The sequence below is a fragment of the Triticum dicoccoides genome, chromosome 7A (assembly GCF_002162155.2).
Source record: "Triticum dicoccoides isolate Atlit2015 ecotype Zavitan chromosome 7A, WEW_v2.0, whole genome shotgun sequence".
In the NCBI taxonomy this organism is placed as follows: Eukaryota; Viridiplantae; Streptophyta; class Magnoliopsida; order Poales; family Poaceae; genus Triticum; species Triticum dicoccoides.
The window spans coordinates 6,028,715-6,055,450 of record NC_041392.1 but is presented as its reverse complement, the minus strand read 5'-3'; the positions used below and the strand labels follow the sequence as shown (position 1 = coordinate 6,055,450).

At 44.1% G+C, this 26,736-nt stretch overlaps 2 protein-coding genes across 2 annotated transcripts; one reads left to right on the top strand and one right to left on the bottom strand.

Annotated features, from left to right (window-relative positions):
* Positions 1–918: 918 nt before the first annotated feature.
* Positions 919–4,054, bottom strand: LOC119327485 (putative leucine-rich repeat receptor-like serine/threonine-protein kinase At2g24130). Its single transcript, XM_037600587.1, has 3 exons — positions 2,048–4,054; positions 1,372–1,843; positions 919–1,265 (listed from the first exon to the last, which is right to left on the bottom strand). Exons 1-3 carry the CDS (start codon positions 4,052–4,054, stop codon positions 919–921), a joined length of 2,826 nt encoding a protein of 941 aa, XP_037456484.1.
* A 6,441-nt stretch (positions 4,055–10,495) lies between these two features.
* LOC119330190 (protein CWC15 homolog) lies at positions 10,496–13,851 on the top strand. Its single transcript, XM_037603308.1, has 7 exons — positions 10,496–10,747; positions 12,291–12,397; positions 12,543–12,584; positions 12,671–12,755; positions 13,135–13,225; positions 13,318–13,424; positions 13,554–13,851. Exons 1-7 carry the CDS (start codon positions 10,617–10,619, stop codon positions 13,675–13,677), a joined length of 687 nt encoding a protein of 228 aa, XP_037459205.1. The 5' UTR covers positions 10,496–10,616; the 3' UTR covers positions 13,678–13,851.
* Positions 13,852–26,736: the final 12,885 nt, after the last annotated feature.

Genomic DNA, 26,736 nt, shown 5'->3' with positions numbered 1-26,736 from the left:
AACAGGCACGGTCACAACATCACCCGCCGGCGGCTGCCTCACAGCCCAGCCACCGGCGCATATCGGTGCCTGCCTGAGCTCCCTCACACCCCACGTCCAGACGGTCCACTGGCGACCCCCGACGACCAGCGCTTAGGGGTCAAGAGCACACCCTCGCACGCACGCAACAGCGAGCCGACGACGGCAGCCAAGCGGCGACCCGACTAAGAAACTCCTTCGAATCCATCTGAATCTGTGTAAGCTGCGCAGGTAAATTGATTTGAATCAATCTCAATTTTATTACCCTAAATTCCAATTAGGCTATCGTTCATTGAATCATCTATATCTATATCTATACCAATATAAAAAGATTCAAAAGGGCAGGTCCAGTTAATCTCGATCATCAAATCATGTCAATCCAATGACTTAGAGTGCTTCAATGTCGAGCGCTCAACATGTTTAGTGTGCAGTTAATTTCATGTCAAATATAGTGCTAATCACATAATAACACGCAAATAATATCTTACTTAATATTCACATGCATTTAATATACTTCCAAATTAACATGCCTCTACTACATGATCTGCTGCTTATCAAGTTGCAGCACCGTAGATCGATGACTGAAAACACCACCGGTTCATGTGCTTATACAATTGCATCAAGCCCCGGTGTAACCGTTTAACTCTTTATATAAGATACAAAAGCATACTCAATACCATATTACCGTCAACTTACAAGGATTGTTTTTAACCCGTACTCCCCTGCCACACCTGCTGCCTTCTTGTTTCTTGCACATCTCCTTACGTCGGGCACCCCCGAGTTTTCTGCAAACCCTGCGACTATCTTCATATCGGACGGGGGATGCCACAAGTTTATTGTATAACCTCGATGCTATGAGTCTACCACAATATATATCATGAGTACGTAACCACCAGTATGTCATGAAGAAGACGAATCCTTGAGGAGGGCGATCGCGCGGCACACCTCCACCATGGTGGGCCGCGCCGGCGGCGAGTGCTGAGTGCACGCGATCCCAAGGTCCATCAGCTCGACGATGACGTTGTTCGCTTGTACCGCAGACAACATGGTGTCCGTGGCCGCCAGCAGTGACTGTGCGATAATGGCGGTGACGTCATGCGGGTGGTGCCGCCTCACCCAGCCATGCAACGTGAGTCCCTCCTGGAAGAGCACATCGGTCGGGCGCTTCCCGGTGATCATTTCTAGTAGCATCACGCCGAAGCTGTACACGTCGCCTTCTGTTGAAGGATGGCCTCCTAGCCCGTACTCTAAAACCACGCAACAAGAACGCCATGATGAAAATGTTAAGAGAAGAACGTCACATGCATTTACGCTACTTATATGTTATGTTCATTCGGTTGTGTTGTAAATTACCTGGTGCGATGTAGCCCACAGAACCTTGCAACAATCCGGCAGTGGAGTTGCAGGGATCGGCAAAGCCTGCGTTGTCGTTGTCGCCCATGTCCTTGACAAGCTGCGCGATGCCGAAGTCAGCCACAATGGCCGTCATGTCGTCGTCGAGGAGCACATTGCTGGGCTTAAGGTCGCAGTGTACCACGCGGACGGGTGCGTAGTGATGTAGGTAGGTGAGCCCCTCGGCTATGTCGCCGGCGATGCCAACCAGCCATGCGACGTCCATGCCACGTCCGGGGCCGCCGTCACGCGGGTAGAGGTGCTTTTCTAGGCTACCATTGGTCATCAGCGGGAGCACGATCGCGTGGAAGTCCGGCTGGCTGCATGTGGTGACCACACGCAGCAGGTTCCGGTGCCGCGTCCGCCTCAGCACATCGCATTCCCGCTTGAAACTCCGGGAGACCTCGCCGCCTCCGGTATTGGGGTCGAGCACCTTGACGGCGACACGCGTGCCGTTGCGGAGCGTCCCCTCGTAAACGCGCCCGAATTGCCCTGCGCCGATCAGCCTTGAGTGCTCGAACCCGGCAGTCGCCTCGTAGAGCTCCCGTTGAGAGATCCTCGGGTAGTCCCCCCTCGTGCTGGGCTCGCATGGTAGCAACGGTGAGTGCCGCCTGTCTTGTCCCACGGCGCGGCACACGGCAAGCCCAATGATTGCCATCGTGAAGCTCGCGACTGTGCCAACGACGAGCAACACCACTCGCCGGTTATGGAGCAAGTTGCGCTTCGCACCGCTGCACCTAGGCAACCCAGGCGTCATCGACGCCGTCCCCGCACATAGTCTGTCATTGCTGAGGAACGCGTCCGCCCGAAATCCTGCAAAGGCTCCGCCGCTCGGCACCTCGCCTGAGAAGTCGTTGTATGAAAAGTTAACACGCAGCAGCGACGCCACCTTCTCCAAGGATTGAGGGAGGGTCCCCGTGAGGCCATTGCAGGACACGTCGAGGTACTTGAGCTCGATGCAGCTGCCGAGCTGCGGTGGGATCGTGCCGGAGAGCTGGTTTGATGACAGGTTAAGCAATTGCAACCTAACCATCTCGCCGATGGTCACCGGGATCGTGCCAGACAGCAAGTTGCCCGCGAGGTTGAGGTTGAGCAATCCGCTCATCCTAGATAAGCCAGCTGGGATCTTGCCTTGCAGCATGTTGTTGGAGAGATCAAGATTTTCCATCGTCACACATTGCACGATGCTCGGCGGAATGGCACCGGTGAGCCGGTTTTGCGAAAAATTGACGAGCCCGAGCCACGGGATCATGCCAAGGGATAGCGGGATATCACCGGAGAGCAGGTTGTTTGAGAGGTGCAGCTGCTCGAGCTGCCGCATGCTGGAGATGCCCTGTGGGATGGAGCCGTTGAGGAGGTTATGGGAGAGGTTGAGGGTGTTGAGGTTGGTGAGGTTGGAGATGTTTGTCGGGATCGGGCCAAAGAGTCTGTTAAACTGAAGGTGGAGCTGCATGAGGCCGGGAGCGAGGCGATCGACGACAGGCGGGATCGTGCCGGCGATGTCATTCCCGGCGACGCCGAGCTCCTTTAGGGCGGTGCAGTTGGTAAGCGAGGCGAAGAATGGTTCGAGGCCGGTGTTGTTCCGCGAGTTTGCGAGGTGGTTGAACGACAGGTGCAAATACTCGAGGTTGCTCATGCCGCTGAACATGTCATCCCGCGGCAGCTCGCCGATGAGGAAGTTCGATTGCAGTAGCAGCCATCGGAGCTTCGTTGAGTTTGACAGTGAGCGGGGGATGACGCCATGGAGTTTGTTGGACCGCAACACGAGGGATGTCAGCTCAGGGAGTGGGCAATCCGCTCGGATGGGGATCTTGCCGCCGAGAAAGTTTGACGACATATCAATGTAGTGCAAGGCGGAGAGGTTGCAGAAGATAGCAGACGGGATATGCCCGGAGAGGTTGTTGTCGCCGAGATTTAGGTATACCAAGCGCCGAATATGCGAGAGCTCCACCGGAATCGATCCCTCCAACTGGTTTCCGCTGAGGCTGAGCTGCGTCAGCCGAGAAAGCTTCCCGAGCTCCTGCGGCACCGCCCCAGCGAAGACGTTCTCGGAGAGATCGAGGATACTGAGTCTCGAGAGGTTGCCGATCTCCGGCGGGACCGCCCCGGTGAGCGTGTTCGACGACACATCGAGAAACTTGAGGCGGGATAGGTTGCCAAGCTCCGGCGGGACCGTCCAGGCGAGCATGTTCAATGACACGTCGAGAAACTTTAGGCGGGAGAGGTTACCGAGCTCTGGTGGAATAATCCCGGAGAGCATGTTCAAGGACATGTCGAGAAACTTGAGGTAGGAGAGGTTGCCGAGCTCCGGTGGGACGCTGCCGGTGAAGTGGTTGCCGGAGAGGTTGAGTGTCCTGAGGTGCGAGAGGTTGCCAAGCGCGGGCACGACCCTGCCAGAGAGCTTCTGTTCACTTAGTATTAACTTGACAACATGGCGCTCCGTGTCGCAAGCAACACCGGTCCAGTTGCACACGTCCGGCGAGCCCCAGCCGGCGAGCGCTCCATTGGGGTCGCCGGACACGCCGGCCTTGAAGGCCAAAAGCACGGAGCGGTCGTCCTCTTCTCCCAGGAGAGCTGGGCTTGCGGTGTGGAGGAAGAAGAAGAGGAGAAATGTGAGGATGGGGGCCGTGATTGGCCTGGCCATGAGATGAGAGCACGCGCCGGGTAGCTTGGAGCTGGTGGTCGAGCTCGGAATCAGATCGGAGCTAAGCAAAATGGGTCGGTGATGGTTAGAGCAAGATTTGCTGCACAGCGCGGGCAGGGTTTTATAAAGGTTGGAGATCGAGCGCCGTGCCTAACTAATTTAGGGTTTGGATACGATCTGCATGCATGGCTGTGGGGCCGGCCTGGTGGTTTGGATACGGTCTCACGGGATATCTAATCCACGGATGCGACTAATTAGCGTACAAAAATGCTACAATTAGCGTCTCAACGGCTAATCATGCATGCATGTATGTGTGACTCCACGGGTATATGTAAGCTTAAACTCGACTCCCCTTTCCCCAACATATAGGATTTTTTTATGGCCTTCTACGTATGACTTTGACTACGTACAAGTCTTATGGGGGTAAACTTGACTTATCAATGATATTCAGTATCTAAGAACTAACCCTGGTTAGAGGCTGGATGGTTAGGAGGACCGTGGTTTCTAGCACATCAAGGTTTAAATCCTAGTGCTTACATAATTTCTGGATTCATTTCAGGATCTTCGGTGATGCGCGTTCGGTGGGAGAAGACGTCCTCAATCTCTCGTAGGTGGTCATAGGGGTAAGGTTTGCGTGTGTATTCATAGAAATGAGTGTATGCGCGCATATATGAGCGCATGTGTCTATACTATGTTCTATAAAAAATGATATCTAGTATCTTACCGATGTTTATGCTTTCCTTTGAGATACACAAAGGGGTAATGAAAAGATTGGATTATTATTGATCCAGATTTCTCTGGCAACGTGATGTAAAGGAAAAAAGTAAAAAGTAACGAGCTAAGTGGGATAGATATCGAGGACCTGGAAATTAAGAATAAGTGCCTACCTACTACTTCCTTCGTTTTTATTTACTTTACATATTAGCTTTGTCTTGAGTTAAACTTTGCAAACTTTAACCAAGTTTATACAAAAAAAATATTACATCCACAATATCAAATCAATATCATTAGAATCATCATTGAATATATTTACATACCATGTATAGTATTTGTTACTGTGAAAGTTTAGATTATTTTCTAAAAACTTGGCCAAATGTTTATAAAGTTTGACTTAAGTCAAAGCTAATATGCGGGTAAGTAAAAATGGAGGGAGTAAATGGTTGTTTAAGATGCTTAATGATGGGTAGGGAGGGGGAGTTTGGCATGAGTTGCTTTGTAGCAAATACCTCAAATGGAGGGAGTAAATGGTTGCCATTAAAAACAAGATATTCATGTGGTACTTGGACAGAAATGTGGTTCTCAGAAAATAGAATCTGGCCAAACGGAGATAGAGGGCTCCAAGAAGTGTGAGCTTTTGTGATAATAAGGAGGAAACAACTCAACACTTATTTTTGACCTGTCCTTTTACCACCATACTCTAGCCAACCGTCCATGTGGCCTCTAATTCACCCGCTTCAACAAGTATACCAAATTTGTTTGAAAACTGAATGACATGGGTTGCGCTTTAGTTTGGGCCATCTGAAATTGCCGGGCTAATTATTATTTTTAACATGTCAAAACTTCCAAAAATAATTGCAGTTATCCTTGGAGCTACCAGGTGGATCCATATGTGGTGTTCCCTGCGTCATGTGGAGGCATGGACGGCCATGGCTTTGTGGTGTAGCCAATGAGAGATGGTCACTTGGGTTATATTCAACCAGTTTGGATGATGGTCCTGTAGTAGGATTTGTGAATGAGTCATGCAATCCTATTCTAGGCGATTGTGGCACCACTTGTTTTTTTTTCTTTTATTGCAAGATTGTATGGATGTTTAACTTTCCTTTAATAAGATGGTTGTGTGCATCAACCGCTGTAGAGGCCCGGAATATCCCTTTCCAAAGAAAAAAAAGTCTAATTAAGATCTGATAGTTCGATCGTAACTTTGTATGGTTAGCATTCTACTACCTTTCCTTATCTTAATAGCGAGGAGGGAATCATCTTTTGGAAGAAAAAGAACATCGGAGAAATCAAATGTTTCAGATATGAGTAATCTGATAGCGTTAGTTACCATCACATCAACCTTTGCTTATTGCTTCTCTACCCGCAACGATCCCCAAAGTACCTTAATATGATGTGTCATGATAGCATGCATGGTCAATATTCCAATGTTGCTTCAGATACCAGGCTCAAAGTTTGTTCTTTCGGTTAAGTTAATCATGTTTGGGTCACAATCTAAGTCTGAACAGATACGCACAGATCACACTTTGGCATCATCAGGTAGAATTGTATATCTTATGTTAATATTCTGAAGCCCCTTTACTGTCAAAATTGAAGAACTCCATAACTTTAGTAAAATGGTTGAGGTAACAATCTTTCTTGAGCAGAACCAGTGTGTGTTGACTGCTTTCTGCTACATATCCTGAATCTTTTTACGACCGCTTTCTGCTACATATCCTGAATCTTTTTACGGCCGCTTTCTGGTACATATCCTGGATCTGACTTGTTAAAGCTAGCAAGCGTGTTGATGGAAAAGCCAACCGAATACTCTTTTGTGGTAAAGAGTATTGAAGTTCTTATCGAATCTACAACAACACTAAACTACATTCCTGGTCGTGAAAGGAGACGATCAATCAAATCATCAGATGCGACAAAAACAGTGCCGAGCAAATGTTAATTAACTTGTTTATGTCAATTTGGTCGTGAAAGCACCGAAACAATGACCTGACTCGAGATCCTTTTGCTTTTATCTTTGATGAGTGACGATGGTCGGGCATAGCCGGCTAATGGAGTCCAGCATGCATGCTTGCTAAGGGCATGACTGGAGGATTAACAACTCAAAGAATTCACAAGTAGTCGTTAGTAGGCAATCCCCAACCATCAGTAAACTAACTAATGTTCACCCTTTCTACAAACAATAATTAGTAAACTAATGTTGTATTAACCGCCAGAGGGGTGAGATGAGAGAACACCAAATGCGCCACGAGGAATTAACACAAGACCGACTAATCGATCGAGCGCGTGCTCTAGTATTCCTTTTCCCCTCAATTACTTTCCGTGTAGTAGTCATTGATCAATTTGATGGGTGTTAATTATTAACACGAGTTGGACGACAACTTTGTGGTCGTCGTTGACAACAATCGGTCATGGAAGATGACGTCCGTCGGCCCCATCACGTACAGCAGCGTCACGCCGATGAATGCTCTTCAAATCCGTACCCAACACCCGGGGAAATTAGCAGTTTATCACACGATTAATGTAAGATTCATACATAATATATAGTACCATATCGATCATGAACAATTTGCATGCCACGTGACATAAAATGTGTCTACTCTACTTGCGGATACGTGCGTATATGCAGACTCTTGTATTGTATCACCTCTGTTTTTTAATGTAACACGTTTTGGCAGTTCAAATTTGAATTGAACTGCCAAAACGTCTTACATTTAGAAATAAAGGGTGTGTGTATGAATGCATATGCAGATGCACGCTTGTATGTGTGTGCACGTCACGTGCTAGGTGCGACGATGTAGCCAACTGAACTTTGCAACAGTCTGGTGGTGATGGAGCGCAACAGGATCATCGCTAGTGTTGCTGCTGGTTTCGGTATTATAGTAACTGCATTTGTTCTTTTCTGCTTTGCAGGTTTCTAAAAGCCCGCCTATGAAAATGTGCAAAGAAGTTAATGTGAAACCAATGATTCTTCCAACAACAAATCCTTTTGACTTGGGCAGTCACATATAGGCATCGTTTTCATGGAACTGGATGGTAATTATTGCTTGATTTCTAATTGGAGTTATCATTTGTGATGTTAAGCCCATGGTTAACGCTTTAATTATCCTTGGTATAGCAGTACTTGTGCGACTTGACATGTATAGCTTATGGTCAGAGTGCATGATTGGGCTGAATTATTTTGCTATTTTTATTTATGGGTACATTTCATGTTTCTGTTTTTCTTAAATTTCCCGAATTTCATGGACTCTCGAAGGACATGTATACACATTTCAATTAATTTTGAACTTAAATGAAGTTTGTGTAAAAAGAATCGGAGTAGGTTTGCATGTTTTTTGACAATATAAGTTTTCTAAGAAATTTGGCAGTTTCCTGCCAGTCCCCCAAACTCACATGGTGATCTTCCCGTGGTGCGAGAACACCCCGGGCGGCCATGGAAATCCCCCTCAAGGGGATTAGAGCCCTGAGATACTTTCCCCTTACAACCAAACGAGGCCTAAGCGGGAGATGGTCTTGCCTATGAAGCACAACCCATGATGAAGAGAGGATCGATTCAGGCCGATGTCGCATAGAGCCATCCGACCAAGCCAATGGTTGAAACCAACCCGAGTATGGTCTCGACCATCCAAAGGTGGTTCTTTAGGAAAATGAAACACATTATTTTTTTCTCCAGAAATAACAGAAAATCAAAAAGATGATGAAGACTATGAGACTTTTTTTTGAGAAACATGTGAGATGTTTCCTACTTGCCCCTTATTCAGGTAGAGCGATTGGCCCAGCCCGTTTAGCGTATCCACATATATTTTTGGAACCTTCCGAAGGGGTTGGTCTGGTTCAATTCCGATTTTTTTTTTCATGTTGTTTCTTTTCACAGGTTTTCTTCTTTTTCCTTTAATTTTTTTTCTTTTTACAGGAATGTCCAAGAATTTCAAGGATTGTTGCTTTTTAAGAAAATGTTTGAGTTTTAGGAAATTTTAAAAATGTGTAAAAATGCTCGCGTTTATAAAAAAACATTTCTCATAATTATTTAAAAATTCAAAATTTGTTCATGTTTTCAAAAAACGTTTGCAAAATAGAAAATAGTTTTGTTTTAAAATATGTTCAAGTATTTGGGAATAATGTTGCATTTTAAAAAAATGAAAACTTTCTAGTTTAAAAAAAATCTGGAAATTGTTCGCTTTTCTATAAATGTTCATTTAAAAAAATCATGTTTAAAAAACAATAGAAGCTTAAATATTTTTCCAAAATTGACTGGAAAACCGTGCGCTACGGTGCCTACAAAAGAAAATGCAAAATAAGGCAGGTGGCTTCATGAGTTGGCGCTTTGACCCCCCTAGACTGGGAGCTCCTTATTGGCGATTTCAGTGCCGGTCTGTTTCTCTTTCTAGCTCCCAGTATGCATGATAGTGGGCTCAATTTACTAGGCCCAATTGGTGTTTGATCGGTTGCGTGACTGTTTCGACCGAGACCTGTTTCATTGTTTCGTTTGTCTCATTCCTTTAAACATATTGTTTCCTTCTAATGCTTGTTTTAAAATGTCCATTCTACATGTAAATGTTCACGAATTCAAAAACCAACTTATTCAAAAAATTCCACGAATTAAAACGTTTCGATTTTATTTGTTTTTCAAACGTTTATTTTTTAAGGAAAGTTAAGAAAGTTGGAAAAAGTTCATGAAATTTGGGGAAAATACACAATTTATTTTTTAAATTTGAAAAAAGTTTAATACCCGGGAACATAATAATTTGAGAAAAGATCCAAAAATGTAAAAAGTTAACGAATTTGAAAAAAAGTTCATGCACTGGGAAACAAGAAAATTAAAACAAAAATGGAAAATGGAAAAAAGTAAACGAAAAGAGAAAAAATGGACAAAAATCGAGTGGAATAAGAAAAGAGGGAACCAAAAACACATAAAATATTGGTGGGGAAGCTTTTGGAAGTTTCCCCAAAATGGAGGGGCTTCTGAAAAATGAACTCAAATAATCTTTTGGGCTGGCTCGTTAGGAACAATGGGGAGCGAGGGTCAGCTTGGCAACCGGGTCGGGTTTCGTCGGTTTGACCATTACCAAACCCATGCCTGACACCTTATCTGGTCCTTTCCAAACCCATGAAGCTAAACAAAGATTGGGCCATGAAAAACATGGGAGTGACATATACTCCCTCCGTTCCAAAATAGATGACTCAACTTTGTACTAACTGTAGTATAAAGTTAGTACAAAGTTGAGTCATCTATTTTGGAACGGAGGGAGTAGAAGTGAGAGAAGGCCTACTAATGGGCTGACCTCTTAGCCATGCTACTTACGTGCGTTATATGTGAATGTATGTATATATTAAAAAGATAAACCATAATGAAGAAATTTTTTTATTTAATTCTTAATATTAATCAGGTGACCTATCGGGTAACCCACGAGCATGAACTCACACATACCCTACCCACAACAACTAATCGGGTTACCTAGGGTAAGACCCATGGATGAAGTTGACAACCCATAGCCCTACCCATTCGGATCGGCTGCTCATGGGCGTGTGAACCCATGTGTCAGATTGCTGAATTGAAGGGAGGGGGTGTGCGCTATTTGTAAATAACCCTGTTTTTGGCGCGTAAGGCGCCAAATAGGGTTTGGGCCCAGACTGTGAGGCGTAGGAGGAGGCCCAGTTTCTGGTCGCTGGAGGCTCGCCACGAAGGAAACAAAAACGCGCTTCTGCAGGGTCCTCTCCGCAAAAATCGCCTTCCTCTTTCCCCGTCGTCTCCACCAACGCCACTCCAAATCCAGACCCGAAGGAGGAAGAGGAAGAGAGGCTAGCTAGCTAGGGTTCCGCCTCCCGCCGGCCGGAGAGAGGGAGAGAGAGGATGACGACGGCGGCGCGGCCGACGTGGGCGCCGGCGAAGGGCGGGAACGAGCAGGGGGGCACGCGCATCTTCGGGCCCTCCGGGAAGTACTCCTCCCGCGACCTCGCCGCCCACACCTCCCTCAAGCCCAGGTAAATTAAACTCCGCCAGTCGACCCCCTTCCTTCCCGCGCTCCGATGCCGAATCCACGCCCCCCGGTGGGTCGAATCGCCCGCCTGGTTAGAGGCCTCGCGCGCACGCCGTCGTTGGAATTTTGCGGTGGGGGAAAGGGTGCTAGGGTTCGTCGCTACTGGAGACCTGGGCTCCGTCCAGATCGGGGTGGCTGGCCTCGTCGATCTCGGTGCGGTGGAATTGCTTGGCGACATATAGCCATCGCTAGCTCCTGCCTCGTTGCAGGCTGGGGTGGTCGTGTATCGCCAACTCCATATAGTATTCTAAAAAAAGTTCCATATAGTGGTTTTGCATCTGCTTAGGTCCCAAATGGGGGCAATACAACCCACCCCGCCCCGCTAATCGCTTGAAATGGACGCAGCGCCTGCTATGCTATTCTGTGCGAGGTTGCCAGGGTTAGGTCGATTTCGGTACAATCTGACAAGCCAAGGCACTACTTGTTTGCTGCAACAACAGAATTAATTAACCAACATACATGTATACTTGGCTTAAGAAAGTCCGGATGCGTGTGGAAACCTGCAAAGGTCAAACAAAAATGTTGCCGATTGCTTTTAGAGGTTTGGAGCTGGGGTAGCTACTTAGCACCAAGTGTTAATGTTTTACACAACTACCTTAATGCTGTCTGCTGCTGCTACGGCATATGGAGAATAAATTTAGGCACCATAAGCAAATGGTTCATCATGGTGCATATGTTCCTCATTTGGGGTCTATTGCCCGTTAACAAGAACTGATGACACCGTATGTGGCTAAACAATTGGTTCAACCTTCACATGATTGTTTATTTATTTACCCTGGTTAGGGTTCGTCTCGAGGGACTTGGGGTTTGCAGTGGTGTCAGATAGGGATGGCTGGCCCTGCCCATGCTTGTTGAGCTCTGTGCGGTAGAGTGTTAGCGACAGATGCCGGTTGCCAGTCCTTACATCGGTGCTGGTTGTGGTTGGTGTTTTGCCAACTTAGTAGCTATATTGCTTCTGTTTAGGGCCAAGTATTGGCCATTACAATTGGCTTTTCTCTGGCAATCTTTGCAAATAGTCTGCTACTTGGTTCAACATTGCCAGGATTAGGTCGATTTCTGTGCAAACCCAGACACTTGTTTACTGCACCACACCTGACCTAAATAAGTCCTGTTATGTGGAAAAACCTGGGAATATCAAACGAAATGTAGCTATTTATCACCAGGACAACCAACTATTTGCATTTTGATGCTGCAGTAGCTACTTAGCACCAAATGTAGCTGTAACGTTTAACATAATAACCTGAATTTGTCTGCTGCTGCTGCATCAAGAGAGCAAATCTATGAACAAATTGCTTACCATGGTTCATATATTTGGTTCCTGATCTGGGGTTTATTGCCTGTTAAACATAACCTAGAACACCATATATTGCCAAACTATTGCTTCAGCCTGACATGATTGTTTTTTGTTCTTGACACCGAATCCTTAACAAAATGGGCTGGCAGTTCTTTGATGTCTACATACTGACATTCCTCCCTCTTATGTGCAGAAAAGAGGGACAACAAACTCAAGAGGAGGTACAGAAGAGGAATCTTAGGGATGAACTTGAGGAGCGTGAACGCAAGCACTTCTCATCCAAGGATAAGTCCTATGTTGGTAATGCCTCTAGATCCATCTGCTCTTTGTCCCTCATCTGGGCAGATAGTGCTTGTCACATCCTTTCTTCCGTGATGTTTATCTATTGTTGTTTTATTGTATCTGGGAATTGTAATTGATTAGTTCAAACACTTTTTTCTCGCAGACGAGAGGGACCGGCGAAAAAGTTCAGGCCTGCTCTTAGAAGGTCGGTGACACTACTTTACCAAAGTTTGTTTAGTGCCTAGGTTCAAGGCAGCATAATGGTTTACTTTGTTCTTCTGGTAATCACAGGTTCAAAACGGGATGAGGATAAGATAGTTCCACGTGAAATTGATGCAGATGACTCTGACGTGGAACTAAAAAGTGATGATGAAAGGTCTGTTTAGTTCTTGCTCAGTAGTTTATCAATCACACCCATTCAAAATGCTGATGAGACTCTTCTTTCTGTTGCATCTTCTAACTGCATGAATAAATTGTAGCCTGAATTGGGGCCGAAACTGTTCAATAGGTGTTGTCTACCATAAACTTTGGAATTGGGTGATACACATTCTTATGCTGGCTAGCATTCTTTTCATTGCAGTTGGATTATGTTTATGTTTACAAGAAAAACATATGGTAAAATAGCAAAAAAGTATAATGCAGCAATTGTCCTGATATTTTTTGGGACAGAGCTGTTTAGCTGGGTCCAGTGTTGTAGTTCAGTTGGTTATCTCAACTTAATTTATGTCTTACTCATCAAATTATCTTATATTCAGCGACGATGATGACGACGACGATGACACTGAGGCACTAATGGCAGAGCTTGAAAGGATTAAAAAAGAAAGAGCCGAGGACAGGCTTAGAAAGGTTTGTTGTTTTCTTCTCTGTATTATCATTTTGAGGCGCTCTTTTTCTTTAGGTTTAGAGAATTAATGTGAACTCATGTCTGTTTGCTGCAGGAGCGTCAGCAAGCAGAAGAAGAGGCCAAGATGAAGGAGGCTGAGCTGATGCGAGGAAACCCACTGATCAATATGAATAACTCTGGCTCCTTCAATGTGAAGAGAAGGTTAGGACAGTGATGCCTAGCGTATCATATTATATGCTTCTTTTATGTTTTGTTGCCCTTTTTTTAGGAATAGAATGCTGCCATGCTTTATGCCGAGCTTAATCCTGTTCATATATGTGTTTGTCGCAGGTGGGATGATGATGTTGTATTCAAGAACCAGGCTCGTGGAGAGACTAAGACACCGAAACGGTTCATCAATGACACCATCAGAAGTGATTTCCACCGCAAGTTTCTGCATAGGTACATGAAATGATGCTGCTGTATGCTTTATGTTGTCTGGACAGTATGCATGCTGAAAGAGCCTGTGATGTTTCTGTATTCTGAAGATCGATTTGTATGACATAACTGTAACAGCTACGTTATCTTAATGGTGATATGTTTACCCTGTTCCTAAGAGTAAAGAAAAGAACCCACTGCTTGTGTATTACTGATGCTTCGCTGTGACCTCAGGATGTTTCTATTAGTACATTGACCTGGAAATATGTATGCTTGCTGTGTACTCTCAGTTTGTTTCACTGCCCAGCAGTGTCTTGGAAAATTCATTGAGCGCTTGATACACCAATTTTCTTGCCGGCCTTCTCTTTGGGAAAGTGATTTTAATTAAACTAGCAACCAAAGTTCCTTCTCTATTTGATTGTTTTCTGGTTTGGCTTGATGGATTTGATTGTTTTCTGGTTTGGCTAGATGGACAGTTAGTGAGAGTTTAACCGAGTAAATTGGCAGGTTACCCTTTGCCTCTTTCTCATGGCATTGGAGTCGTTGTACTGCTCGGAGATTGATATCCTGGTTCTCCATTGTTGGCTGGCCATCTTTTCCATGGCTAGCCGGGAGGAGCTAGGGGACATCTATGTTATCTCTTTGTTTATTTGGTCAGTCAGTTCTGTTTGCATGGTTGCATCTTCTATATTCTTACTGTTCAGAATCTGCATAGAAGATATCTTGATTTTGTTGATTGATGTCGAGATAATGTTGCTTGCCATTGAATTCGAATGAAGTAGCTCATTTTCCTTTCTATTTCTTCTCTCTTCGACTTTGGATTTATTATTTATTTGGTCTTCTTGTTGCATGCAAATTGAACTTCTATTTGCTTGCTGGCTCCTTAGGGGGAAATGATCTTACTTAGCCTGCAATTGAAGTTGTGTTCTTGGTTTGTGGTTCTCACTGTTTGATTAATGTCTAATTCGTGTTTACTGAAGTAGTAGGGAGAGTTTTAGCCGAGCAAAATGGCAGGTTACCCTATGCCTCAGTTTCTCATGGCATCGGAGTCGTTGTGCTGCTCGGAGATCCATCACTCCCTGGTCTCATGATGTTTGCTGGCCACTTTCCTGGGGCCGGTGAGCGAGGCTGGGTGAACATATTCTCTCCTCTTTGGTTGAATTAGTCAGTTGGCCTCCTTGCTCTGTTTTCTTATTTTCCAGTGACTGAGATCTGTTTTTGTCGGCCATGGCTGAACTTATCTGCTGGTTCTTTCTATTTTATCGGTTGATGTTTTCAGATTGTGGTCTGTTTCTTACTGCTATCTACTACCTAGGGCTGTTCCTCCTGACCATGTTTTTCTTTTGATTTTTTGGGTCTGTTGAACGCTTTGTTAGTTGTTGATTTCTGATTAGACTAGAGTGAAGCAGCGAGAGTTCAGCCGAGCAAATTGGCAGGTTACCCTATGCCTCAGTTTCTCATGGCATCTGGGTCGTTGTGCTGCTCGGAGATCAATGACTCCTGGTTCTCATGTTGTTCGCTGGACAATTACCTTGGGGCTGGTGAGTGAGGCTGGGTGAATATATTTTTATCTTGGCTGATTGAATTATTAGTACGTGCCCTCTCCTTGGCCCTGCATGCTGAGAGCGACTGGGATCTGTTTTTGTCGGCCTTGGCTGACTCTGTTTTATGCTCCAGAGAAGATATATGATACTTATCTGCTGATTCTTTTGATTTTGTTGGTTGATATGTGCAGACAGTGGTTTGCTATCTACAACTGGAGCTGCTATTCCTAACCTGCATTTCTTCTGTTTTTTAATAGTTTGTTTGACAGTAAGTTAATTTGTTGATTCCTTAGTAGACTAAACTGTATTAGTGTGCGAGGAAAATGGCAGGCTACTCTTTGCTGCTGTTTCACATGGCAATGGAGCCGTGCTGCTGTTGGGAGGTCCATCACTCCTGGCCCTCTTATGGGTTTGTTCGAGACTCGAGAGGGCCTATGGTCATTGTTTAATTGTTGAGTCGATTCTGCGTGTATTGGTGTTTGGCTCGAGATTGAGCAAAGGATCTGTGAGCTGGTAGTTCTCTTGTTCTTGATGTTCAGACATAAGTTGCTTGTTATCCAATCCAATGAAGTAGTGCATGCTATTTTCTGGTGTGCCTATTATTATCTTGAACTCTTGGCAAATAGTAAGACTGAAAGGAATCCTTGGTGCTCCTCCGGTTACAGTATTTTGACGACCGTTTTTTTGGAAATATGTGAATGTACAGTCTCATTCTTTTTTGGGAGAGCAACATTCTTATTATCTTAGAAAAGAGGAAGCCCCTGTTTGATGGAGGGAAATTATGGTGTGTTGCTGATGTATGCTGTGTCCCAGAATACGTACAGTATTGTCCATAGATGAAATGGAGACGAATCGATGCAGGTGATGGTAATACTCTACCCAGTTCCAAATGTACGTAGAAGAGTAAGTATACATAACTCTTGTCTCAGATTTGTGTAGACATAGACGTTTTAGTGTCATCGTTTTATGACAATTTTTTTGATTAATTGTTTGATGCGACGTCCGTTGTGATGTCAGTCGCTTCACAGAAACCAAGTAAAAGCAGACAGCAGTACAGAGATGAGAGGAGATATTTTCGGTGTACATCCAAATTGCCCACGTTACAGCGACTGTAACGTACTCTGGCCTGATCCCAAGTGTAGGTATCATCCACGTAGAACCACGACGCAACAAATTCTTATGTTCCGGTTGGCGCCGGCTGTCCACAATTGGGCGATCTGTAGCGCCCGCATTGACCTGCAACTCCCTATGCCGACGATACACATCGACCTGGAGTTGCCGGTGTTGTGAGCGCGGGGGTGCGGTGCTGCAAGGGAGCGCCCAGTGTTGCGGAGCGCACCGATGCAGCATCTCCGGTGTTGCGGGAGCGTCTCAGTCTCCTTGCTGCTGCCGGCGTTGCGACAAGTTGAGAGCGGTGGCATTGCCATGAAGACGCTACTGCCGGTGGCGCGACAAGTCGAGGCAGGCGATACTGCAATGAAGGGGGCGCTGCTGCCGGCGCTCCTGCAGCCGAGCGTGGCCACGTTGCGCCCAGATCACAAATGATCGGACGGCTCTTGATGCGGCTTAAGTTTCACACTTATCATCCGGTTAATTGCTAGCAGTCGCATTGAATTAATGTACATGATGGTGACACACTCTTACCGTGCGTGCTTGTGTCTGTCTGTTTAACCCCTATGGTCAACGTCTTGTTTCCACTGCGGTGTCAATCTAAAGCGGAGGATCACTAGTGGTCGAGACCTCGAGATGAGACCAAAGTCATGTTTTAGCTGCCGTCCGTGCGCTACATGATTCAACACTAGTGGTTGGTGCCTGCCATTGCGGGCCGCTTAAGAAAAAACTATGCACATCTCATCATCATGTTAAAAAATTTAAAAAATATTCCCGCGTCACGTGGACATCACAACCATCTTAAAAGCAAAAAAAAAAAAATCTAGAAAAACTTCTCTAAAAAAAGTCTCCCTATCATTTTTTTTTAAAAAAAATACTTTCTCACCATGACCAACCATCATGCGCCACATGGCGTAGCTGGTTGGCCACCATTCTAGCGCCTTTTAATCTCTATTTTTAATGGACGAGTTGGTGAATCGTCTCTGCGGTTTATTTTCGCTGGTTTTTTTTCGTCTCTCCTCCCACCACCCCCTCCCACCCCGGTCCGCGGTTTATTTTCGCTGGTTTTTTCGTCTCTCCTTCCATCACCCCCTCCCCACCCTGGTCCATCGGTTTATTTTTCTCTCCACTCTTTATTACAACCAGAACTTTCCTAATGTATAACAATCACGTATCTAACTTCCTTAAATTATGCAAATCAATCGATTCCTTTTATTGGTTCAATTTGTCTTAGGAAACAAATAACAGATTTTCAGGAAACAAATAATACATTTTAATCTAACTTCCTTAAATTATGTAAATCAATCGATTCCTTTTATTGGTTCAATTTGTCTTAGGAAGCAAATAACAGATTTCCAGGAAACAAATAATACATTTTAATCTAACTTCCTTAAATTATGTAAATCAATCGATTCCTTTTATTGGTCCAATTTGTCTTAGGAAATAAATAACAGATTTTCAGGAAACAAACAATACATTTTAATCTAACTTCCTTAAATTATGCAAATCAATCTATTCCTTTTATTGGTTCAATTTGTCTTAGGAAACAAATAACAGATTTTCAGTAAACAAATAATACATTTTAATCTAACTTCCTTAAATTATGCAAATCAATCGATTCCTTTTATTGGTTCAATTTGTCTTATTAAACAAATAACAGATTTTCAGGAAACAAATAATGCATTTTAATCTAACTTTTCTAACTTATCTAAATCAATCGATTTCTTTTATTAGTGAAATTTGTTTTAGGAAACAAATAACAGACACGTCACAACTTTCCTCCCAATAAATAGTTTATTAACATTTGCAAACTTTCCTAATTAGACACGTCACAAACGGGCAGGTACTGATATCATGTTACCAAACAATAAAACCCCATTTGCATAGAAATCAGTTCAAAAATCCTAACTTTGCTAAATTTTTACCTTCCCTTGATAACAACCAATATTTCCTATGTTTTCCACCTATTGAAGGAAATCACCCCTCCATCGATATTACCATTTTTTTGAACTGAGATCTCCGGGTTATGATTTTTTTTTTTTGCGATTCTTTCCAATTGTGGCCTCTCCTTCCACTCCGGCTCCTTCTCGTATAAACACCTCCACCACAGCCAGGTGACACCGCCCCAGACCTCCTGCCTCTCCACATCTTCTCCGCCATCTCCTTCTCGTACTCCATTAACAATCCCTCCGTCACATTTGTCCACGGCGATGTCGAGGGCATGGCGCAGCAGCGTACCAGCGATAGAGCAGCGCATAATAGCAGGAGGCAACACGCAGCAGGCGAGGCGAGCGGCCGACGATGGAGGGCAGAGATGCGGCCGGCGTGGCTGAGGGGGCGGCTGGCAGAAGTGAAGGAAATATGCCCTAGAGGCAATAATAAAGTTATTATTTATTTCCTTATAATCATGATAAATGTTTATTATTCATGCTAGAATTGTATTAACCGGAAACATAATACATGTGTGAATACATAGATAAACAAAGTGTCACTAGTATGCCTCTACTTGACTAGCTCGTTAATCAAAGATGGTTATGTTTCCTAACCATGAACAATGAGTTGTTATTTGATTAACGGGATCACATCATTAAGAGAATGATCTGATTGACATGACCCATTCCATTAGCTTAGCACCCGATCATTTAGTATGTTGCTATTGCTTTCTTCATGACTTATACATGTTCCTATAACTATGAGATTATGCAACTCCCGTTTACCGGAGGAACACTTTGGGTACTACCAAACGTCACAACGTAACTGGGTGATTATAAAGGAGTACTACAGGTGTCTCCAAAGGTACATGTTGGGTTGGCGTATTTCAAGATTAGGTTTTGTCACTCCGATTGTCAGAGAGGTATCTCTGGGCCCTCTCGGTAATGCACATCACTTAAGCCTTGCAAGCAGTACAACTAAATGAGTTAGTTGTGGATGATGTATTACAGAACAAGTAAAGAGACTTGCCGGCAACGAGATTGAACTAGGTATGGGATACCGACGATCGAATCTCGGGCAAGTAACATACCGATGACAAAGGGAACAACGTATGTTGTTATGCAGTCTGACCGATAAAGATCTTCGTAGAATATGTAGGAGCCAATATGGGCATCCAGGTCCCGCTATTGGTTATTGACCGAAGACGTGTCTCGGTCATGTCTACATTGTTCTCGAACCCGTAGGGTCCGCACGCTTAAGGTTACGATGACAGTTATATTATGAGTTTATGCATTTTTGATGTACCAAAGGTTGTTCGGAGTCCCGGATGTGATCACGGACATGACGAGGAGTCTCGAAATGGTCGAGACATAAAGATTGATATATTGGAAGCCTATGTTTGGATATCGGAAGTGTTCCGGGTGAAATCGAGATTTTATCGGAGTACCGGGAGGTTACCGGAACCCCCCGGGAGCTATATGGGCCTTAGTGGGCCTTAGTGGAAAAGAGAAGGGACTACCCAAGATGGGCTGCGCGCCTCCCTCCCTCCCCTAGTCCTATTAGGACAAGGAGAGGTGGCCGGCCCCCCTCTCTCTTTTCCCCCTCCGCGAATCCTATTCCAACTAGGATTGGGGGGGGGGGGGAATCCTACTCCCAGAGGGAGTAGGACTCTCCTGGCGCGCCCTATGTGGCCGGCCAGCCTCCCCCCTTTGGTCCTTTATATACTGAGGCAGAGGCACCCCAGAAAGACACAAGTTGATCCACGTGATCTATTTCTTAGCCGTGTGCGGTGCCCCCAGCCACCATAGTCCTTGATAATACTGTAGCGGAGTTTAGGCGAAGCCCTGCTGCTGTAGTACATCAAGATCTTCACCACGCCGTCGTGCTGACGGAACTCTTCCCCGAAACTTTGCTGGATCGGAGTCCGGGGATCGTCATCGAGCTGAACGTGTGCTTGAACTCGGAGGTGCCGTAGTTTCGGTGCTTGATCGGTTCGATCGTGAAGACGTACGACTACTTCATCTATGTTGTGTCATTGCTTCCGCAGTCGGTCTGCGTGGGTACATAGAACACTCTCCCCTCTCGTTGCTATGCATCACATGATCTTGCGTGTGCGTAGGAATTTTTTTTGAAATTACTACGAAACCCAACAGTGGCATCCGAGCCTAGGTTATTTATGTTGATGTTATATGCACGAGTAGAACACAAGTGAGTTGTGGGCGATATAAGTCATACTGCATACCAGCATGTCATACTTTGGTTCGGCGGCATTGTTGGACGAGACGACCCAGACCAACATTACGCGTACGCTTACGCGAGACCGGTTCCCCCGACGTGCTTTGCACATAGGTGGCTTGCGGACGACTGTCTCTCCAACTTTAGTTGAACCAAGTGTGGCTACGCCCGGTCCTTGCGAAGGTTAAAACGGAGTCTATTTGACAAACTATCATTGTGGTTTTGATGCGTAGGTGAGATTGGTTCTTGCTTAAGCCCGTAGCAGCCACGTAAAACTTGCAACAACAAAGTAGAGGACGTCTAACTTGTTTTTGCAGGGCATGTTGTGATGTGATATGGTCAAGACATGATGCTGAATTTTATTGTATGAGATGATCATGTTTTGTAACCGAGTTATCGGCAACTGGCAAGAGCCTTATGGTTGTCGTTTTATTGTATGTAATGCAATCGCAATGTAATGCTTTACTTTTATCACTAAATGGTAGCGATAGTCGTAGAAGCACAAGCTTGGCGAGACGACAACGATGCTACGATGGAGATCAAGGTGTCACGCCGGTGACGATGGTGATCACGACGGTGCTTCGGAGATAGAGATCACAAGCACAAGATGATGATGGCCATATCATATCACTTATAATTGATTGCATGTGATGTTTATCCTTTTATGCATCTTATCTTGCTTTGATTGACGGTAGCATTATCAAGAAGTGTTCTCCCTGAGTATGCACCGTTGCGAAAGTTCTTCATGCTGAGACACCACGTGATGATCGGGTGTGATAGGTTCTACGTTCAAATACAACAGGTGCAAAACAGTTGCACACGCGGAATACTCAGGTTATACTTGACGAGCCAAGCATATACAGATATGGCCTCGGAACACGGAGACCGAAAGGTCGAGCGTGAATCATATAGTAGATATGATCAACATAGTGATGTTCACCATTGAAAACTACTCCATTTCACGTGATAATCGGTTGTGGTTTAGTTGATTTGGATCACGTGATCACTTAGAGGATTAGAGGGATGTCTATCTAAGTGGGAGTTCTTTAATTAATTTGATTAACTGAACTTAAATTTATCATGAAACTTAGTACCTGATTAGTATCTTGCTTGTTTATGTTTGATTGTAGATAGATGGCTCGTGCTGTTGTTCCGTTGAATTTTAATGCGTTCCTTGAGAAAGCAAAGTTGAAAGATGATGGTAGCAATTACACGGACTGAGTCCGTAACTTGAGGATTATCCTCATTGCTGCACAGAAGAATTATGTCCTGGAAGCACCGCCGGGTGCCAGGCCTGCTGTAGGAGCAACGCCGGATGTTATGAACGTCTGGCAGAGCAAAGCTGATGACTACTCGATAGTTCAGTGTGCCATGCTTTACGGCTTAGAATCGGGACTTCAACGATGTTTTGAATGTCATGGAGCATATGAGATGTTCCAGGAGTTGAAGTTAATATTTCAAGCAAATGCCCGGATTGAGAGATATGAAGTCTCCAATAAGTTCTATAGCTGCAAGATGGAGGAGAACAGTTCTGTCAGTGAACATATACTCAAAATGTCTGGGTATAATAATCAGTTGATTCAATTGGGAGTTAATCTTCCAGATGATTGCGTCATTGACAGAATTATTCAATCACTGCCACCAAGCTACAAGAGCTTCATGATGAACTATAATATGCAAGGGATGAACAAGACTATTCCCGAGCTCTTCGCGATGCTGAAAGCTGCGGAGGTAGAAATCAAGAAGGAGCATCAAGTGTTGATGATCAACAAGACCACTAGTTTCAAGAAAAAGGGCAAAGGGAAGAAGAAGGGGAACTTCAAAAAGAACGACAAGCAAGTTGCTACTCAAGAGAAGAAACCCAAACCTGGACCTAAGCCTGAAACTGAGTGCTTCTATTGCAAGCAGACTGGTCACTGGAAGCAGAACTGCCCCAAGTATTTGGCGGATAAAAAGGATGGCAAGGTGAACAAAGGTATATGTGATATACATGTTATTGATGTGTACCTTACTAATGCTCGCAGTAGCACTTGGGTATTTGATACTGGTTCTGTTGCTAATATTTGCAACTCGAAACAGGGACTACGGATCAAGCAAAGATTGGTTAAGGACGAGGTGACGATGCGCGTGGGAAACGGTTTCAAAGTCGATGTGATCGCAGTCGGCACGCTACCTCTACATCTACCTTCGGGATTAGTATTAGACCTAAATAATTGTTATTTGGTGTCAGCGTTAAGCATGAACATTATATCTGGATCTTGTTTGATGCGAGACGGTTATTCATTTAAATCAGAGAATAATGGTTGTTCTATTTATATGAGTAATATCTTTTATGGTCATGCACCCTTGAAGAGTGGTCTATTCTTGATGAATCTCGATAGTAGTAACACACATATTCATAATGTTGAAGCCAAAAGATGCAGAGTTGATAATGAGAGTGCAACTTATTTGTGGCACTGCCATTTAGGTCATATCGGTGTAAAGCGCATGAAGAAACTCCATTTTGATGGACTTTTGGAACCACTTGATTATGAATCACTTGATACTTGCGAACCGTGCCTCATGGGCAAGATGACCAAAACACCGTTCTCCGGTACTATGGAGAGAGCAACAGATTTGTTGAAAATCATACATACAGATGTATGTGGTCCGATGAATGTTGAGGCTCGTGGCGGATATCGTTATTTTCTCACCTTCACAGATGATTTAAGCAGATATGGATATATCTACTTAATGAAACATAAGTCTGAAATATTTGAAAAGTTCAAGGAATTTCAGAGTGAAGTTGAAAATCATCGTAACAAGAAAATAAAGTTTCTACGATCTGATCGTGGAGGAGAATATTTGAGTTACGAGTTTGGTGTACATTTAAAAAATGGTGGAATAGTTTCGCAACTCACGCCACCCGGAACACCTCAGCGTAATGGTGTGTCCGAACGTCGTAATCGTACTTTACTAAATATGGTGTGATCTATGATGTCTCTTACTAATTTACCGCTATCGTTTTGGGGATACGCTCTAGAGACGGCCGCATTCACGTTAAATAGGGCACCATCAAAATTCGTTGAGACGACGCCTTATGAACTGTGGTTTGGCAAGAAACCAAAGTTGTCGTTTTTGAAAGTTTGGGGCTACGATGCTTATGTGAAAAAGCTTTAACCTGATAAGCTCGAACCCAAATCGGAGAAATGTATCTTCATAGGATATCCAAAGGAAACTATTGGATACACCTTCTATCACAGATCCGAAGGCAAGACTTTTGTTGCTAAATCAGAAACTTTCTGGAGAAGGAGTTTCTCTCGAAAGAAGCGAGTAGGAGGAAAGTAGAACTTGACGAGGTAACTGTACCTGCTCCCTTATTGGAAAGTAGTACATCACAGAAAACTGTTTCTATGACACCTACACCAGTTAGTGAGGAAGTCAATGATAATGATCATGAAACTTCAGAACAAGATACTACTGAACCTCGTAGATCAACCAGAGTAAGATCCGCACCAGAGTGTTACGGTAATCCCGTTCTGGAAGTCATGATGCTAGATCATGATGAACCTACGAACTATGAAGAAGCAATGGTGAGCCCAGATTCCACAAAGTGGCTTGAAGCCATGAAATCTGAGATGGGATCCATGTATGAGAACAAAGTATGGACTTTGGTTGACTTGCCCGATGATCGGCAAGCAATTGAGAATAAATGGATCTTCAAGAAGAAGACTGACGCTGACGGTAATATTACTGTCTACAAAGCTCGACTTGTCGCAAAAGGTTTTCGACAAGTTCAAGGGGTTGACTACGATGAGACCTTCTCACCCGTAGCGATGCTTAAGTCTGTCCGAATCATGTTAGCAATTGCCGCATTTTATGAGTATGAAATTTGGCAAATGGATGTCAAAACTGCATTCCTGAATGGATTTCTGGAAGAAGAGTTGTATATGATGCAACCAGAAGGTTTTGTCGATCCAAAAGGAGCTAACAAAGTGTGCAAGCTCCAGCGATCCATTTATGGACTGGTGCAAACCTCTCGGAGTTGGAATAAACGCTTTGATAGTGTGATCAAAGCATTTGGTTTTATACAGACTTTCGGAGAAGCCTGTATTTACAAGAAAGTGAGTGGGAGCTCTGTAGCATTTCTGATATTATATGTGGATGACATATTACTAATTGGAAATGATATAGAATTTCTGGATAGCATAAAGGGATACTTGAATAAGAGTTTTTCAATGAAAGACCTCGGTGAAGCTGCTTACATATTAGGCATAAAGATCTATAGAGATAGATCAAAACGCTTAATTGAACTTTCACAAACAACATACCTTGACAAAATTTTGAAGAAGTTCAAAATGGATCAAGCAAAGAAAGGATTCTTGCCTGTGTTACAAGGTGTGAAATTGAGTAAGACTTAATGCCCGACCACTGCAGAAGATAGAGAGAATATGAAAGATGTTCCCTATGCATCAGCGATAGGATCTATCATGTATGCAATGCTGTGTACCAGACCTGATGTGTGCCTTGCTATAAGTCTAGCAGGGAGGTACCAAAATAATCCAGGAGTGGATCACTGGACAGCGGTCAAGAACATCCTGAAATATCTGAAAAGGACTAAGGATATGCTTCTCGTATATGGAGGTGACAAAGAGCTCGTCGTAAATGGTTACATTGATGCAAGCTTTGACACTGATCCGGACGATTCTAAATCGCAAACCGGATACGTGTTTACATTAAACGGTGGAGCTGTCAGTTGGTGCAGTTCTAAACAGAGCGTTGTAGCGGGATCTACATGTGAAGCGGAGTACATAGCTGCTTCGGAAGCAGCAAATGAAGGAGTCTGGATGAAGGAGTTCATATCCGATCTAGGTGTCATACCTAGTGCATCGGGTTCAATGAAATTTTTTTGTGACAATACTGGTGCAATTGCCTTGGCCAGGAATGGTGTGATAGCTTAGTTTATCAAAAATGCTCCTAAATTTTTTGCAACCTCCTATCCGCACGTGTACCCCTTTCCATAGATTCCCGTTAATGTTTTCTTCCTCCTCTAGATCTTCCTCCTCTAGATCAACGCTAGAACCAATCTAGAACATGCTCCAGCAGATCTGCCGTTAAATCGCTTCTTTGAAGATTTACAACCAATGCATGTGCTTCGACATCATAGCTCACTGATAACTTATCCTGTATTATGATTGCTTTCCATAGATTTCCGTTGATGTTTTCTTCCTCCTCTAAATCAACACAACACGACCTCCAAAAAACCTATCTCATGATACCACTTGTTAGAATAAATACGAAGTGCATAGTTAATCATCCGAGAACCAAACAATCATGCAAGGCACGACACCGAAATCTGTTAACAAGGTTCAACGAACATAGGCTACATCCCCAGAAACTGACTACAGGCGCTCTTTCCCGTGGCACTGTCACAAAACCACAAATGGCCACTCAGGCGTCGGCACACGCCGTTGGCTCTCCCTGCGTCCATGTGCTATTATGTTGGTATAGTTTTTTTTACATTATTTATGTTGACATAGGTTACATCATGTGTCTACCCCCACATTATATGAGAGGCTTAGGATAAAAAGTGTCCTACTAGGACACGACTCCATATCATGTAAACACAATATAACTTAGAGTCGAACTATAACCTGTCTTGTACACGACACAACTCCAACACACTCTGTTTCCAAATATTTGTCGAGTGTAACTAAGTGCACATTGAACATTCAGGCTGTTTTCTATTTCTTCAGTTTCTGAAGTTTACAGGAGATGTTAGAAATTTGATGGTTGTTGGACTATTTGCTCTTGTTTAGATTATAAGGAACCTGTGTTATCAGTTTCTAAAGATGAGTTGGATCATTAGGTGGTGTTGGGTGTGCCATACAGGCTGCTGCGACTATATATGGGCTCTGTCTCCTGAATATGATGAAGTCCTCCCAACATGTTTCTCCTCTCTATACTGTTGCTTCCAATATGTGATTTTGTTTTCAAGCATGCCGATTTGGTGGGTTTTTCTGCCGTAACAAGGCTTACCATGTAAGAATGTATGCTCTTGATGTCGCCGTATTTGGACCTGGTGGACTTTGTCGTGTCTGAATTTCGGAGAAGTTTTAACATGGTCCTTCATTCAGTTATAGATAAAGGACCATCTTTTTGTATCAAGGAAAAAAAATAACGCGCTGCAATAAAATAGCACCAGCCACAAAATACACTATTAGCATGCTATATTGCGCTATAGCATTGCTATTAGCGAGACATTGTACACTAATTTATTTAGCGAACCAATTCTC

Bases quoted from the DNA above. Each gene is read 5' to 3' on its own strand.
- LOC119327485 (XM_037600587.1), bottom strand. From the start codon at position 4,054: ATGGCCAGGCCAATCACGGCCCCCATCCTCACATTTCTCCTCTTCTTC. The intron at 1,844-2,047 runs GTGTGCCGCGCC...GTCGCCGTCAAG, and splicing joins TGGCAATCATTGGGCTTGCC to GTGCTCGACCCCAATACCGG. The intron at 1,266-1,371 runs GTAATTTACAAC...GCGTGGTTTTAG, and splicing joins TGTGGGCTACATCGCACCAG to AGTACGGGCTAGGAGGCCAT.
- LOC119330190 (XM_037603308.1), top strand. From the start codon at position 10,617: ATGACGACGGCGGCGCGGCCGACGTGGGCGCCGGCGAAGGGCGGGAAC. The intron at 12,756-13,134 runs GTCTGTTTAGTT...TCTTATATTCAG, and splicing joins CTAAAAAGTGATGATGAAAG to CGACGATGATGACGACGACG. The intron at 13,425-13,553 runs GTTAGGACAGTG...TGTTTGTCGCAG, and splicing joins TCCTTCAATGTGAAGAGAAG to GTGGGATGATGATGTTGTAT.